This window comes from Mesoplodon densirostris, chromosome 1 (assembly GCF_025265405.1).
Source record: "Mesoplodon densirostris isolate mMesDen1 chromosome 1, mMesDen1 primary haplotype, whole genome shotgun sequence".
NCBI lineage: Eukaryota > Metazoa > Chordata > Mammalia > Artiodactyla > Ziphiidae > Mesoplodon > Mesoplodon densirostris.
The window spans coordinates 32,449,806-32,467,544 of NC_082661.1; the positions used below are offsets into that span (position 1 = coordinate 32,449,806).

General features: G+C 44.5%; 2 protein-coding genes across 2 annotated transcripts in view; one reads left to right on the plus strand and one right to left on the minus strand.

The window, feature by feature from the left end:
- Positions 1–4,857: 4,857 nt before the first annotated feature.
- LOC132487878 (cbp/p300-interacting transactivator 4-like) lies at positions 4,858–7,466 on the minus strand. Its single transcript, XM_060095763.1, has 2 exons — positions 7,138–7,466; positions 4,858–4,927 (listed from the first exon to the last, which is right to left on the minus strand). The coding sequence occupies exons 1-2, from the start codon at positions 7,464–7,466 to the stop codon at positions 4,858–4,860; spliced, it is 399 nt and encodes a 132-aa protein (XP_059951746.1).
- A 5,745-nt stretch (positions 7,467–13,211) lies between these two features.
- The window catches only part of PIK3AP1 (phosphoinositide-3-kinase adaptor protein 1), a 114,436-nt gene continuing 109,908 nt past the window's right edge, over positions 13,212–17,739 (plus strand). Inside the window, exons 1-3 of the mRNA XM_060095776.1 lie at positions 13,212–13,352; positions 13,772–13,832; positions 14,706–15,122. Of these exons, the coding sequence (XP_059951759.1) occupies positions 13,212–13,352; positions 13,772–13,832; positions 14,706–15,122 (619 nt within the window). The remainder of the gene's footprint in view (positions 13,353–13,771; positions 13,833–14,705; positions 15,123–17,739) is intronic.

Genomic DNA, 17,739 nt, shown 5'->3' on the forward strand with positions numbered 1-17,739 from the left:
ACACCATGATCAAGTGGGGTTTATTCCAGGAATGCAAGGATTCTTCAATATATGCAAATCAATCAATGTGATACACCATATTAACAAATTGAAGAAGAAAAACCATATGATCATCTCAATAGATGCAGAGAAAGCTTTCGACAAAATTCAACACCCATTTATGATAAAAACCCTGCAGAAAGTAGGCATAGAGGGAACTTTCCTCAACATAATAAAGGCCATATATGACAAACCCACAGCCAACATCGTCCTCAATGGTGAAAAACTGAAACCATTTCCACTAAGATCAGGAACAAGACAAGGCTGCCCACTCTCACCACTCTTATTCAACTTAGTTTTGGAAGTTTTAGCCACAGCAATCAGAGAAGAAAAGGAAATAAAAGGAATCCAAATTGGAAAAGAAGAAGTAAAGCTGTCACTGTTTGCAGATGACATGATACTATACATGGAGAATCCTAAAGATGCTACCAGAAAACTACTAGAGCTAATCAATGAATTTGGTAAAGTAGCAGGATACAAAATTAATGCACAGAAATCTGTGGCATTCCTGTACACTAATGATGAAAAATCTGAAAGTGAAATCAAGAAAACACTCCCATTTACAACTGCAACAAAAAGAATAAAATATCTAGGAATAAACCTAACTAAGGAGACAAAAGACCTGTATGCAGAAAATTATAAGACACTGATGAAAGAAATTAAAGATGATACAAATAGATGGAGAGATATACCATGCTCCTGGATTGGAAGAATCAATATTGTGAAAATGACTCTACTACCCAAAGCAATCTACAGATTCAATGCAATCCCTATCAAACTACCACTGGCATTTTTCACAGAACTAGAACAAAAAATTTCAAAATTTGTTTGGAAAAACAAAAGACCCCAAATAGCCAAAGCAATCTTGAGAACGAAAAACGGAGCTGGAGGAATCAGGCTCCCTGACTTCAGGCTATACTACAAAGCTACAGTAATCGAGACAGTGTGGTACTGGCACAAAAACAGAAAGATCAATGGAACAGGATAGAAAGCCCAGAGATAAACCCACGCACATATGGTCAACTTATCTTTGATAAAGGAAGCAGGAATGTACAGTGGAGAAAGGACAGCCTCTTCAATAAGTGGTGATGGGAAAACTGGACAGGGACATGTAAAAGTATGAGATTAGATCATTCCCTAACACCATACACAAAAGTAAGCTCAAAATGGATTAAAGACCTAAATGTAAGGCCAGAAACTATCAAACTCTTAGAGGAAAACATAGGCAGAACACTCTGTGACATAAATCACAGCAAGATCCTTTTGGACCCACCTCCTAGAGAAATGGAAATAAAAACAAAAATAAACAAATGGGACCTAATGAAACTTCAAAGCTTTTGCACAGCAAAAGAAACCATAAACAAGACCAAAAGACAGCCCTCAGAATGGGAGAAAATATTTGCAAATGAAGCAACTGACAAAGGATTAATCTCCAAAATTTATAAGCAGCTCATGCAGCTCAATAGCAAAAAAACAAACAACCCAATCCAAAAATGGGCAGAAGACTTAAATAGGCATTTCTCCAAAGAAGATATACAGACTGCCAACAAACACATGAAAGAATGCTCAACATCATTAATCATTAGAGAAATGCAAATCAAAACTACAATGAGATATCATCTCACACCAGTCAGAATGGCCATCATCAAGAAATCTAGAAACAATAAATGTTGGAGAGGGTGTGGAGAAAAGGGAACACTCTTGCACTGCTGGTGGGAATGTGAATTGGTACAGCCACTATGGAGAACAGTATGGAGGTTCCTTAAAAAACTAAAAATAGAACTACCATATGACCCAGCAATCCCACTACTGGGCATATACCCTGAGAAAACCATAATTCAAAAAGAGACATATACCACAATGTTCATTGCAGCTCTATTCACAATAGCCCAGAGATGGAAACAACCTAAGTGTCCATCATCGGATGAATGGATAAAGAAGATGTGGCACATATATACAATGGAGTATTACTCAGCCATAAAAAGAAACGAAACTGAGCTATTTGTAATGAGGTGGATAGACCTAGAGTCTGTCATACAGAGTGAAGTAACTCAGAAAGAGAAAGACAAATACTGTATGCTAACACATATATTTGGAATTTAAGAAAAAAATGTCATGAAGAACCTAGGGGTAAAACAGGAATAAAGACACAGACCTACTTGAGAATGGACTTGAGGATATGGGGAGGGGGAAGGGTAAGCTGTGACAAAGCGAAAGAGAGGCATGGACATATATACAGTACCAAACGTAAGGTAGATAGATAGTGGGAAGCAGCCGCATAGCACAGGGAGATCAGCTCGGTGCTTTGTGACCGCCTGGAGGGGTGGGATAGGGAGGGTGGGAGGGAGGGAGACGCAAGAGGGAAGGGATGGGGGAACAGATGTATATGTATGACTGATTCACTTTGTTATAAAGCAGAAACTAATAAAAAAAATAAAATAAAATAAAAAGATTGAGTAATAATTAACATTTTATAGATTACGAAGCACTTCCACCTGTACTATCTCATCTGATCCTGGCAACAACTCCCAGAGCAAGGTATTATCTTCAACACTATCATTGACAGAGTCAACCAGTAGAGAGACCTGGGCTGACACATAGGTCTTCTCATACATTCATCCCATCTCCCAAATGTAATGACAACTTACCAATGGTGGGCTTTAACTGTGACAGGAAACACATTACAAAGAATAAGACTCAAGTAGACACTGCTCTCCTGGAGCTTATGAATCATGAAGCAGGCAGAAAATAAATCAATGGTCACAATACATAGTGATAAAATCTGTGATGGTGGCAGTGTGACGTTATATGAGAAATGAAGGGGACCTAAATCAGATCTGGAAGACAGATGATCAGGGAAGTCTATTCTATAGAAAGAAGCCTCTAAGAAAGATGAAATAAAACCCAGACCTGGGAAAGTACAGCCTGTCTGACGGGCTGAAAGGAGACCATCGTGGCTGGAATATAGATGTAGGGCCCCCCGGCCATGATGAGGCTAGGCATTTCGAAGTCTGTATTGTTACTTTATACTATAGAGTTAATAAAAGAATACTACCAAAAAAAAAAAGATGAATGGAATAAAAAACAATGGCCAAATGTTCAACCTTAGGAAACTAGATAAGAGCAAAGGGAACCCAAGGTAGATAGGAGGAAGGAAATAATAAAGAGCCCAAACCATGAAGTAGAAAACAAATGACAGAAAAATTAAAAGCAAAAGCTGGTTCTTTGGAAAGACCAATAAAATTGATAAACATCTATTTAGACTGCTAGAGATCGAGAGAGCAAGACTGAGAGATTGAGAGAGAGAGAAAGAGAAGAGACTCCAATGACCAATATCAGAAATAAAAGAGGGGCTATCATTACGAATCCTACAGACATTAAAAGGATAATAAGGAAATATGAGTGACTTCATATCTATAAATTTTTAAAACTTACATTAAATGGACAAATTCCTTGAAAAATACAATTTACCAATACTGGACAAGATGAAATGTGAAACATGGATAGCCCTATGTCTTTTGAGGAAATTGAACTGGCTAGCTAAACCTGACAAAAGAAAATTTAGGCTTGGATAGTTTTAGTGGTTAATTCTATAAACATTTAAGAAAGAAATGATACCAGTTGTTCTCTATTAGAAAATAGAGGGGAAAGGAATACTTCCAAACTTGTTTTATGAGGCCAGATTAACCCTGATACTAAAAACTAATAAAGACATTACAAAAAAGAAAATTACAGACCAGTATCCCCCATGAACACAGATGCAAAAATCCTTAACAAAGTATTAGTAAATTGGCAACATATAAAATGGATGATACATCATGACCAAGTGGGGCTTATCCGAGGCATTCGAGTTTGATTTAACTGTCTAGGAGCTTATGGTAGATTTATGGGAAAGAACTACAAAGTTGAAACATCAGATTAAGGAAAGAATTTTCTACAGTTGCTTTCTTTTACTAATAGAGGAAAAAAATAAGTGGCCAGATATAGCTAAAAACCACCAGACTAGGAATCAAGACTAGAATTCTAATCCTGGTTCTGCCTTCAACTCAGTGTATGATATTAGAAAGGTCACTTTACCTCTCTTGGCCTTAGTTTCCACATGGGTCGAATAATGACCTCTTAGGGTCTTTTCCAGCTTTAACATTCTAAGAGTGTATGAGGCCAAGTCCTAAACTTTTTATCACAGCTGCCTAAACTTTCTGCTTCAGCACCTCAGAAGGAAGAAGTAGAAAACGTGCAAGATATGCTTTCATGCACAAGTGAAGGCACCATCTGTGTGAGATTTGAAGTGCCGAGGACTCAAGGGGGACCCCTCACTTGAGAGCACCCAAGTATCCTCAGTAAGTAGTTTTAATTTACTCTCTGAAGTCATCCATTATGTCATTGTGCCATGGAAAGACCATGGACATTGGGTTTAGACTGAGTTGGGTTTGAATCATAGTTATACTAACTATTGAATGACCCTGAAAAAACTAACATCTTTGAATCTTAGTTTCTTTATCTCTGAAGTGGAGATAGCACCTATGACTCAGAATTACTGTGAGGATTAAACTGAGATAGTATAAGAAAGTTCATGAATTATAGTTGGTGCTCAATAAATGTTAGCTTCCATTCCCAGGTCAGTAAAGAATTAGGTTTGCTTACATATAGCAGAATACACAAATAATCATGGCTCTAGCAAGACAGAGATGTGTTTCTCTTTCAAGTAAACTAATTCGAATATGGGTACCCTGGATTTCATATGGAAGCTCCATCGTCAGTAGGGAACTAGATTCTGCCCATCTTTGTTCTCTACTGTCCTTAGTGTGTGGCTTCCATTCACGAGGTCACCTCAAAATCTAAGAAGGCTGTTGGATCTCCAGCCATCCATTCACATTCCAAGAAGGCACTAAAAGAGAGAGAGAAAGGCAAAAGGGATATCTGGCAGCAGAATTAAGCACACCGTAGAGAACTTTTTTTTGTATGCCCACCTAATGACTTCCAGTTACATCTTGTCAGCCTCCTCCTCATCTTTCAGCATCTTGTCGCAACAGAGGCTGGGGAGTGGACTCTTTTAGTGGGGCACATTGCTGCCTACAGATAAAACTGTGATTTTGTTACTAAGGACAATAGATATTGGGTGTGCAACCAGCAATCTCTACAACACTCCTTTTTCCTGTTACTAAGGTCACTTTTGGTTTGAAGATCGTGGAATTGGCATGGAATGGCTGGTGTGGCTTCTGAATCGCAACGCACGACAAGAGAGTCAGCTCTTGTGTAGCACGTGGATTTGAATTCAAAATCTAGCTTTGACACTTACTAAATAAGTGACCATGGATCACGCAAATTACCTTTTTGGAGACTTAGTTTCTTCCCCTGTAAAATGGGATCATAATAATATGACTACCTCACAGGTTTCAGGTAAAGATTCATGAAAGCTGAATAAGTGACAGCACTCTGAGCAGATTTGGCCACATAGCAGATGCCCAACATTTCATTTCTCTGAACCTGAGGTCCAGCCTGGAAATGGGCACTGCTACTGCTCAAAATGGCCCAAGGAGACAAGTGGCAGAAACTTTATGGGGAGTGGCCCTTTTGGTAGGTAGGGAAGGAAGCTTGCAAGAGGGCTAGGCTTCTAGGTTTTGTCTGTGAAGCTACTTGTAATTGCAGAAAACTATCAATATAAGTTCTATTAAAGAACAGTATAGGGCTGTGACAGTGCATTGATAGGGGGCTGGGGGTGGGTAGCAGGTATGGCTAACCTGGTGTGGAGGCCAGAGAAATCCTGAACATGGAGAACAGGTATAAGGTAGAGCAGGTAGCAGGCTCATCTCCTCTTTCAGAATTCCAGGTCTGTGGTAGGCAGAGTAATGCCCCCTCCAAAGATGTCCACATCCTAACCCTCTAGATCCTGTGAATACGTTGTTACACAGCAAAGAAGAACTACGGTTGTAGGTGATATTAAGATTGCTAGTCAGCTGAACTTAAAGAGGCTTTCCTGGATCATCTGTGTGGGACCAATGTAATCGCTAGAGCCTTTAAAAGTGGAAGGCAGAGGAGACAGACAGAGAGAGATCTGATGAGGGAAGCAGGGTCAGAATGATGTTATGTTGCAGGCTTTGAAGATGGGGGTGGGGCATGAATCAAGAAATGTGTGTAATTTTCTCCAGAAGCTGAAAAAGGCGAGGAAATGGATTCTCTTCTAGAGCCTCCAGAAAGGAACCAAACCATGACGACACCTTGATTTTAGCCCAGTGTAACTCATGTTGGACTTCTGAAATACAGAACAGTGAGAGAAATTTGTGTTATTTTAGGCCACTAAGTTTTGTAGTAATTTTTGTTATGGCAACAGTAGAAAACTAGTTGTCGGCCTGAACCCTGATATTTCCGTTTTAAAATACATTTCATTCCTTTCCACCTGCGCTGGAACCCTATCTTTCCGTCATCTCTGCTCTCTGGACCCATCCCCTGGACCTGCATCGTGGAGGATTCCAAGGTCACAGAGCTATTCAGATCCATTAGAGGAGCAGCAAAGGGAGAAGGACAAGAAGCCGGCAGGTGAGTGCAAGGGTTAAGGCAGACCTCTAGCTCTGGACTCAGACAGGCCTGGTATGGAACCTCGGGGAGCATTTACTCTCTGTGGGAGTCTGAGCAAGGGATTTGGTTTGTTTCTTCAGCGCTAACTTGAAGACAGTGATAGGTGCTACCTCAAAGGCATAAAAAGCAATGATAACTATGCCATGCATTTATCATAAGAGATTATCATTAACGTTCATGTGCCATCAGGAGACCAGGTCCAGGGAATTCAGGCAGGTCACTGGAGGGTAATCAAGGGCAACGCCAAGCACCCAGGGCCAGGTGCCAGGGAAGGTGCCTCTTCCCCTTCCTGACCCCTCCCTTTCCTGCCGGGGCAGCGGCTCAGGGAGAAAGCCCCAGGGGATGGGGAGATGGCTTGGCCAGCTGTGCTCAGCCCCCGCCCCAGGTCACAGAGGCCGGGCAGCTAACCCTTCTCCCTGCTTCCTCTCTCAACGCTCCCTCTACCTCAGGCTGCCCTTTGGTGGCCCATCCGGCTGTTTTCACGGGGAGTGGGACGCACGAAGCCCCCTGCCTCCTACCTACCCTGAGTGAGCGATGGGCGGAGCGGGGGCCGCGCGGGGAGCTGGCCGACTGCCGGCCGGTGGCTGGCGGGGGGCGCTGTTCTCACTTCCCCTCCCCAACGGCCTGGGGTGCAGGTGCCCCGGGCCGAGCCCCGCCGGCGGGGCGGGCCCTGTGGACACGCCCTCGCGGCAAGTCCTCGCTGCCCGGCGGGAGGAAGCGCCAGAGCGGCGGCTGGTGCTGCGCGGAGCTGGGCGCCCCTCCCGTTCCGCGCCAGGGACGCCGCCGGGCCCGCTCCGGCCCCGGGCCCCGCGCGCAGCGAGCCGGGCACGGAGGACTGCGGCCGGCGGCATGGCAGCCTCAGGTGCGTAGGCCGGACTCTCCTCCGCCTCCCCTCCGCGCGCCCTCTCGCCCGCCGCCTCTTGCTGTACGCTGTACCCTTTCGAATCCGGCTGCTTCCTCGGCGTAGCATCTGTGTTCTTTCTGTTCTTTTCTCTGTTCCTTGTCGCAAACTTCCCACCCCAACTTTCTCACGTTTCCCTTCCCAGCCTGTTGCGCGATTTTCTTCAGCCCCTGCCCGACCTTCCCCTGTCCCCCGTCTTCTAAGTTTCCTTTTCTCCCTCCAGCACTGGCCCGAGCTTCTGAGGGTCGATCTCCCTGTTGCACTAACTCTGTGAGCCGAGAGTCAAGTTTAAAGTAGGTGGAGAGCCGACTTGTCTCTCGGCCGGTGAAATGCTTCTCTTCGGGTCCCATCGGGCCAATAGGGGGAGCTCAGACAGTCCGAGGTTGGGAGATGGGCCCTTGGGCCACCTTCCTATGCCCGCTTCCTCTACCCTCCTGGGCTTTGTTTTTGTCTAGAATTTCCATAGGACTCTAGGAACACCATTCCTTTAGCTTTACTTTTCTTATGTCCTTTGCAGAACTTTGGGGACTGGGGAGAGGTGGAGGTGACTGGGTAATCGACCCATCGAAAGGTGCCAAGAGTCTCTTCCCATTAGCCCTGGGTTCCCTTCTGGTTCATGGGCGTGTACACTTGGCAAGTCACTCACTCACTGAGATACAGGACAAACACGGCAATGATGATGAGAATAGAGACAATTAATGAGCACTAACTATACAATTTAATAGACAATGTGCACCTAAATATATCCTCAGTGGTGACCAGGACACCCTAATCTGTGCTCTCAAGGAGTTTATAGTCTGTGAAGGCAAGCAATAAGTAAACAGGGAATTACTAGATGAGAAGATTAGAGTTACCATGTTTGCAAATGGGTTTACTTGTATTTCCCCATCCCATCTTATGATGTTATAGTAGAGATAAAATGTGGAAACGGGATGTAAAAGCTTCTTGAAAAATAAAATATAGTTGGCTGGGAGAAGGTGCTGTTCTTGGAGAAATTGTGGGCAGATGCTAGAATGAAGAGCCAGCTCTCCCTAGATCCCCTGAGCCTTCTAATGGTGCTTTGGAAGAAGAGGCCAATGGAGACAGTTGTTAGATTTGGTGATGCAGGCTCATTATTTACGGGAAGTGGGAAGGTAGCTAACCTTAGCCTCCTGGCCCTCTAGCTGGGCTCTGGAGGTTAGAAGAACCTGTACTGTGAATAAGGTAATAGTAGGTTCATAGTCCACACATTCCATTCGGAAGCCAATGCGGAGTTATCTAGAGGGAATCAATTCATTCAACAAATACAAGGCTTCCCTGGTGGCGCAGTGGTTAAGAATCTGCCTGCCAGTGCAGGAGACACGGGTTTGAGCCCTGGTTCGGAAAGATCTCACATGCCATGGAGCAACTAAGTCCGAGCGCCACAACTACTGAGCCTGCGCGCCACAACTACTGAGCCTGCGTGCCACAACTACTGAAGCCCGCGTGCCTAGAGCCCGTGCTCCGCAACAAGAGAAGCCACCGCAATGAGAAGCCCGCGCGCCGCAATGGAGAGTAGCCCCCGCTCACCGCAACTAGAGAAAGCCCGCACACGGCAACGGAGCCAAAAATAAATAAATTAAAAAACAGAAACAAGCCAAGTACAGTCACAGTTCTAGGTGTCAGGTGTATATTTAGTAAGTAAAACGGACATAAGCCATGACCCCATGGAGCTTATGCAGCAGTGGGGGAAGGCAGGCAATACAGTTAGTAAGGAAAGTACATGATATGATAAGTGCAGTGGAAAAACAGTAGAGGGGTAAAGTGGGTTGGGGTTATACTTTTAAAGGAGGCAGCCAGATTAGGCCTCACAGAGAAAGGGGCATTGAGCAAAGACCTGAAGGAGGGCGGGGGAGGAGTCGTGTCGGGGAAGAGTGCTCTAGTCAGGGGAACAATAAATGGGTGCACGTGATGTATTTATGGAACGGGGAGCAGACCACAGTGGCCACAGTAGGTGGGTGATTGGGGAGAAGTAGGAGATAAGGTCAGTGAAGCTCCCACCTCCTCGCATTGCTAGGAACAGGCCCTGGGCTGTTAAGTCCAGGAAAGAGCATACTTTGGGCAGCGGAGGCAGAGAAAACCACCCTGGTCCAGTGTCCTATGTGCATCGCCCCCCCAGTGGGCGTGGCCAAAGGGGCTAGAAGGGTGTGCTCCTATTCAGAAGGGAACTCACGCCTGGTGGCCAAACCTGGGGCTCTTTATGGGCTCTGTAGTGGCTTTGCAGATGTCTGTAACGGGTTGGAGCTGTCAAACCTTCTTGCCGTAAACGTCCTCTGTGGTGAGTCACCACTCCAGGGGCTGCAAGTGGGAGTTGGGCCTCTGGAGTCCCCGGGACTCCCTGAGGTCTGGAAGTACCAGGACCCACGGTGGCAGGTCACAGTGGTGACAGTGGTGAGAGCGTCTCTTGCCAAAATGCTGTAGGCTCTGGAGTCATCCAGGCCACTCTTCTTTGTGGTTTTCCTCTTCTTCTCCTCTTCTTTGCCTCGTTTTTCCTCCCCCCTCCCCCTCCCCCTCCCCCCTCCCCCCTCCCCCTCCCCCCTCCCCCCTTCCCCTCCTTCATTTTCTTTTTTTTTTTTTGCGGTACGCGGGCCTCTCACTGCTGTGGTCTCTCCCATTGCGGAGCACAGGCTCTGGACGCACAGGCTCAGTGGCCATGGCCCACGGGCCCAGCCGCTCTGCGGCATGTGGGATCTTCCCGGACCGGAGCGCGAACCCGTGTCCCCTGCATCGGCAGGCAGACTCTCAACCACTGCGCCACCAGGGAAGCCCTCATCTTCTTTTAAATAGTTTTACTGAGATGTATTTTGCATACCATACAATTCATCCATTAAAGTATACAATTCAATGGTTTTTAGCATCCTCACAGATATGTGCAACCATCATCACAGTCAATTTTAGAACATATTCATCACCTCAAAAAGAAACTCTGTATGCTTTAGCCATCACCCCCTTGTTGCCTCCTTTTCCCTAGCCCTAAGTTCTACTTTCTGTCTCTGTAGACTTCCCTACTCTGGACTTTCATGTAAATGGGATCATATAGTATGTGACTAACTTCTTTTGTAGCATGACGTTTTCAGGGTTCATCCAAGTTGTAGCATGTGTCTGTACTTCATTCCTTCTTATGGCTCAATCATGTGGTCTTCTTCAGTTCCCTTCCACTGAGGAGTAAGCATTAGTCTTTTGTTTTTTGAGAGGCGTATTTGCTTGTGGAAATCAAGGAGAATCTTGGCTCCCAGTCTTTGAAAGAACTTGGGAAGCAAGGTAAAATGAAATGGAATCAGCCTATCCTGGAATAGTCTCTAGGCTCCTGATAACGTCTCTTGTATTTACTCTTGAGAGAGAAGAGAGAGAAGCCATAAGTGATTTTCCCAAGTGGCCAAGCCTGGTTGAGTGAAAACCAGAATCCTTTCCTCCATGTGTCAGCCTCCAGGTATTTGAAGAAAGCTCTCATACCTTTTTCTGCCTGCTTTCTCCAAGGCTTCTCTTACCTCCAGATCCTTCTACCATTCCTGGATTTATTAGGACAAAAGGGCTTGAAGGGACCTTTAATTTTTTGTCGTCTTAACTTCCACGTGATCCTTGAGGTTCCTCAATACTCCTGCCAAGTCTCTATACTTGAAACCTTCGGAGTCTGGAAGCTCCTCACATTAATTGTTTCCAGATCTCTCCCTATCCAATTCACCTTCCCTATCTCACACCCCTCTTCAGTATAGTGCCCAGATTCAAACATGGGTTCCAGGACGGATGAACGGAGTGCCAGACTAAAAAGCGGTCTGGGCTGGGTAGATTGAGAAGCTTCCAAGCTCTTCTTCTCGGTTCTCTTCTCAGGTGGATTTTGAATCTTTTAAAGGAACTTCTCTTTTGGTCACTGTGTTTCTTACCACCATCATCACTCCCTGTTGCCACCAGCCAGCTCCTGCTTCTACTGTTATCCATTCCTTTCTCCTTCTATAGCCAAACCTGGTCTCTAAGCTCGACAAGGACAAAGACCCTTCCTTATTTCTGTCTAGGATTTATGGACTCCTTGTTGATTCATGTACTTCATTTCTCTAAATAAACAAACAAACAACAGTGGGAGGAATGATTTGGCACATGTGAAGAAGTGACTTATGGTTAAAGGAAGGGAATTCTCCTTGAAGAAAGGGGTGTCCCCACATATGAGAGAGAGTCCCCGACAAAGCATTTAGTCCTGTGTTGTTACCCAGAAGGTTGTGGAGGGACTTTAACTTACACTTTTCTATAACTTCCCTAGCTTTCAGTTTCAGCAGCAGAGCAAAGCTCAGGGAGGTGATAGATTTTGTTGTCCTCATTTACATTGAGGAAAAATTTGTTTAGATATAGTATATTGGTGTGAAGTCACACCATGAGTTGGTGACCAAGTAGGTTGTGATATTAACTAGTCTGAGGTACTAACCACTTCCTTCTCAAGTACTGGCATACCTCGTTTTATTGCACTTGGCTTTATTGTGCTTCACAGATACCACATTTTTGACAAATTGAAGGTTTGTGGCAACCCTGCATCGAGCAAGTCTATGGGCCCCATTTTTCCAACAGCATTTCCTCACTTCCTGTCTCTGTGTCACATTTTGGTAATTCTTGCAATATTTCAGACTTTTTCATTATTATTATATTTGTTATGGTGATTTGTGATCTGTGACTTTTGACTATTGCAGAAGGGTTACGACTTGCTGAAGGCTCAGATGGTGGTTAGCATTTTTTAGCAATAAAGTGTTTTTTAATTAACAATTGTTTTTTAAGACATAATGCTCTCACACAGTTAGTAGACTACAGTATAGTGTAAACATAACTTTTATATGCACCGGGAAACCCGAAAATTTGGACGACTTGCTTTTTTGTGATATTCACTTTGCTGGGGTTGTCTGGAACCGAACCTGCAATATCTCTGAGGTATGCCTGTACTTTTGCTCAAAGGGAGGTTGAATTTAACACTGGAACCTCAGGAATGAGACATTTTAAATAGGTTTTCCATTTAGAAGAGGTTAAACCCTTAAGCGCATTTTATTTAAATTGTATTTTTAAATTTTTATTTTAGAAGTTTTAGATTTAAAGAAAAATTGGGAAGGTAATACAGAGAATTCTCATATATTGCACACCCAGTTTCCCCTATTATTAACCTTTAAACTTTCCTTGATGACTAGAGGTCTTTAATGAGCAGCAGGTATTGCAATGTGCTGTTAACAGAAGCCTACTGGAAGCCTGTTGCGTCTTATATTAGTACTGAATTAGGGACTCCAAATAGAGAGAAACTCCATATTTTTGTTTTATTTACTGTTTTAAAAGATTTGGCACTGTCATCCTGGGGGATATCAGAACTGTGTTGAGTTTACATTTTATATGTCATTGTTTTAACTTTGAATATGGTGATGGATGGGGGCAGGAAAGGGGGTTCCTCTCATGATGTTTTCAGAACTGAGAAGCTCAGGTCTTGCCCCACTCCTGCCTCTGACCTTTTGGCCAGGAACCATTCAGCTAAATGTGGCCCAAGGATGGCATGTAATTGTGATAATCCACAACTTAGATGACTCCCGTTTGACAAAATTCCAAGCTTCCTTCTCTAAGTGGGAGGAAGGATCCCTATTGCATTGTAGATGTATGGCTACTTCTCTGCGCTCACCCCTTCCAAATCCCTTAGAATAATTCATTGAATTAGTGGGAGATGAAGACCCACAACAGTGGTAACCGTTATAAGAGCCAAGCATCTTTGAACTTTGATAATGGGAAGATAAGAGTTATTGCTCATAAGATTCTTGACAGAATTCCTGATGGGAGGCAGCAGGTAGATTGGCAAGAGGACTGGGTAAGGAACCAGGGGACAACCTGAGTTTCAGTCCTGGCTCTGAACTTATTTGCTGAGTGTGAATTTAAGCAAATTCCTTTATCTCCCAGATGAAGTATTTCTTTTATCTGTAAATGAGGAGTTTGGACCAAGTGATCCCCAAAAGACCTCTTTTTTTTTTTGTGGTATGCGGGCCTCTCACTGTTGTGGCCTCTCCCATTGCGGAGCACAGGCTCCAGAGGCGCAGGCTCAGCGGTCATGGCTCACGGGCCCAGCTGCTCCGTGGCATGTGGGATCTTCCCGGACCGGGGCACAAACCCGTGTCCTTTGCATCGGCAGGTGGACTCTCAACCACTGCACCACCAGGGAAGCCCAGACCTTTTTAATTCAACACTTCTCTAAGGCTTTGGACTCTGTTTCTGGCATTTGTGCTTTATTAGAGGAAGAAGAAAGCCTATGTGACAGACCATATATGGCGAGAAGCACCTTATAAATGGTATTGTGTGGGTCAACATGTTAATTCAACCATGGTTACTTTTACATTAATGCATTGTTTATATTAATGTGAGGATAATGACACCAGCTACCAATCATTGAGGGTTTACTACGCGTCAAGTACCATGCTTAGCACTTTACATGAAATACCTAATTTAATTTTCACAAAACACTGATAAATATTGCCTTTATATTTCCATTTACAGATGAATAAATGAGGTTTAGAAAATTTAAGCAACTTGCCCAAGGTTGCACAGCTAATACTTCAGAGAGCCAAGATGCTAAGTCTGGCTGCCTGATTCCAGACCTGTGCTTGTAACCACTGTATTTGGGAAAGAGCTAGGCTCGGGGATCAAACTGCCTGAGTTCAAATTCTGACTCTGCCACTGGGGCTCTTGGGTAAATCACTTAACTTGCCATACCTCAATTTTCTCATCTTCAAAATCAGGCTAATATTAGTACCTACCTTAGAAAGTTGCTGTGATGATAAAATGAGTTTGGGAGGCAATAAGGTTGGACGAGTGTCTGGAACACAGTAAGCTCTATATAAGTGCTTGCAGTTGCTATCATCATCTTCATCATCATCATCATCATCATCATCCTATACTGCATCAGCTGTGGGGAGAAGAGCATGCCAGCAGAAGCAATAGCTTATGCAAAGATCTGAAATGGCATGGTATGTTTGGGCAAAAGCAGGGAGTCTGTAATGGTTGGAACACAGACTGCAAGTGAGAAAGAAGTTAGACAGGTAGGCTGGAGGCAGACGGTGAAAGATTGTGGGTGCCAGGCTCCTCATCTGGATGGTATATCTTGCAGGTCATGGGAAGCCCTAGTAGGAGCAGGTGTGTTAATGTGCTTCTGTGCCTCCTTCTTGCTCAGGGATGCTTGTAGGATGCGACATCCTCATCATTTACAGCTCGGATGCCGAGGAATGGTGCCAGTACCTCCAGGACCTTTTCCTGTCCAGTTGGCAGGTCCATAGCCAGAAGATGCTGACTTACAGGCTGGGCCCCAAGACCTCCTTCTCAGCCGAGGACCTGAGCTTCTTTCTCCGCACACGCTGCATCGTGGTGCTGCTGTCTGCGGAGCTGGTGCAGTGCTTCTGCCAGCCGGCCCTGCTGCCCCTGCTGCAGAGAGCCTTCCATCCTCCACACCGCGTGGTGCGCCTGCTCTGCGGGGTGCAGGACAGCGAGGAGTTTCTGGACTTCTTTCCAGACTGGGCACACTGGCAGGAGCTCACCTGTGACGATGAGCCTGAGACTTACGTGGCAGCTGTGAGGAAGGCCATTTCTGAAGGTAAGGGTCTCTCCTGCAGTACAGATATGCAAGCCCTGGAAAGAAAGACCCATCCAAGTCCTAGACATCTCAGCTGAGACATTGTCGTGTTAACACTAGTCATTCCTATTACAAGCTGAACCTGGACCTCACTATGCTAAGAGCCCCAGTCATACTTACTGGTTTAGAGCAGCCTATTTCTGGGGTGGGATAAGGATAGAGTAGGTCTCCTTGACCGCAGGCAAGAAAGATGACACTTTCCCATGGGTTTTGTGCTAGGATAAGCTAGCCCTCTTTCTAGAATTTTCTACACCTTGGGAGACATTGGACACAGGTTCCAGCCTAGAGGGCAGTGGGGGTGGGAGGCTGAGACTTAGTTTGGTGGGGTGTGAGGAATACAACTGCCAACCTTCCTGCTTGCAAGCCATTTCGATTTTATCATCAGGTCACCTGAAGATTTTGGTTGAAAAGGTGTCGCTTTTGGATAACATGTTTATAGAGAAATACCTCCCTTCTCTATTTCCTGCTAGCCTAGTTTCTGTCTTTTGCCCTGTTTCTCCTTTTAAAGTGGGAAAATTCCGATCCTCTCTGGTGGGGCTAATGATTTCAGTGGCCCCAGGAAGTGTGACATATGCTCTGATTAGCAGTAACGGAAGATGTGCTCTGGGATGGATGCATGTCACGGCTTTTCTTCCTCTTCTTGTTTTCTATTTTTGCCTCACTGTGGGCTATGAGCAGGCTATGTGTTTATCTTCTATTCTCTTGCCTTTGAGCTCTTATATACCTGATACCAGCAAAGAAGCCTGGAAAATTATGGGGCGATGTAACTGTGCTCAGTTATCCCTGGTTTGACTTGGGTATTAATTTGGCTCATCTGCCCCGTCTCATTTAATGAACTGAATCAAGAATTTACAAATTCTTAGCTCCCTAGATGCTTTTATCCCAGGAATGGCCTGCTCTAAACCAATAAATATGACCAGGTCACCTAACATAGTAGCATCCCAGGTCATTTTGTAATATAAATGACTAGTGTGAGCATAGAAGATGTCTCACCTGAAATACGTGGGACCTGGATTAGTCATTTTTCCAGGGTTTGCTTATCTTTACTTCGGAAGGACACGAGGATAGAAAAAGCACAGAATTCATATTTGCATGATTGCCCTTCATTGCTTTGAGGGGTCTGCTGAAACTTACAGAGAAGCGAGATGCAACTAGTTGTTTCTGCACATGAGCTTCTGTCACTGCTTAGGATGAGCTTATGATCTGGTGGGCAGGCTGCTGTGACCCACCTGCCAATCATTCAGAGTACCATGGATGTATTGTCACTGTACTGGCATCTCATGCCATGTGCACTACCAGATTGTTCTTTAAAATACTACAGTGGTATTATTTTTAAAAATAGATGGTAAAAGGAATTCTCTGAATATTGTTTGGATGAGTCCAATGTTCAGATGCCTGGGGAAGTTGATCGCTTATAAGATTTTACTCTGCACTAATGACTCTGGCTCAGTGTGCTATGAGACTAGCTTCAAGTGTTTCAGAAGGAATGAAATGTTTCACAGTGGTGTTTCTGCTTTGAGAGCAAATAACCTCTCATCAGAAAGAGATTATTTTCATGGGAGATTAAAATAAGCTGCTTAGTGGAAAATCTCTGTAGTTCAGAATCAATGGATATGTAGGGACAAGTGGAATTATAGGAAAAAGAGTAGGAGGAAGGATGGCTTATGCCTCCAATATCATTTTCTTATCTGGTATTAGACTTGCGAATTTGGGGATTAGAGGTCTCTGTGTGTGCCAGAATGGCTGGGTTTGCTTTGGGAGTGTCCTGTTGGCCCAGTAATGTGGTGCTATTATCTCTGATTTTTGTGCTGAACAAGCTTTCTTCTTTTTTTTTTTTTTTTTTTTTTTCTGTGGTACGTGGGCCTCTCACTGTTGTGGCCTCTCCATTGCGGAGCACAGGCTCCGGACGCACAGGCTCAGCGGCCATGGCTCACAGGCCCAGCTGCTCCACAGCATGTGGGATCCTCCTGGACCCGGGCACAAACCCGTGTCCCCTGCATCGGCAGGCAGACTCTCAACCACTGCGCCACCAGGGAAGCCCTGAGCAAGCTTTCTTAACAAACCCAAGACTCAAGGTCTGGCGTTGTAGCAAAAATGAGTAACGACACTCTATTGCCTGGCTCAGCTGCTTACTAGGTGCCCAATATTAGGCAATTTATGTAGCCTCTTTGAATTTCAGTTTCCTTCTGTGTAAGAGGTGGGATTAGACTTGATCTAAGACACTTTCCACGGCTGATAACCTAGAGTCCCCTAGGCCAGAGAGTCTCAAACATTTTTGAAGCACCACCTTCTTGCCCTATTTCATACCTGCTTTGACTCCCAGGAAGTTTAGGACTAAAACAGTGTTTAAGGACAGTATTATCCCTACACTAGGCTTCTGGTATGATTATGTCCTTGGTTACAGTCTCTACAACTTGCGATTTATTCATTTTAATATCCCTCTTGTACACATGAGGTTTGAGACACTTCAAAATAAAAGCAAAAAATAAAATTTTCATACAGCCCACTATACAAGCTGCTCCAGTCCTATGAGAAATAAATACATGAAACTTGTTTCTTTGACTTTCTCTGTTAAAAA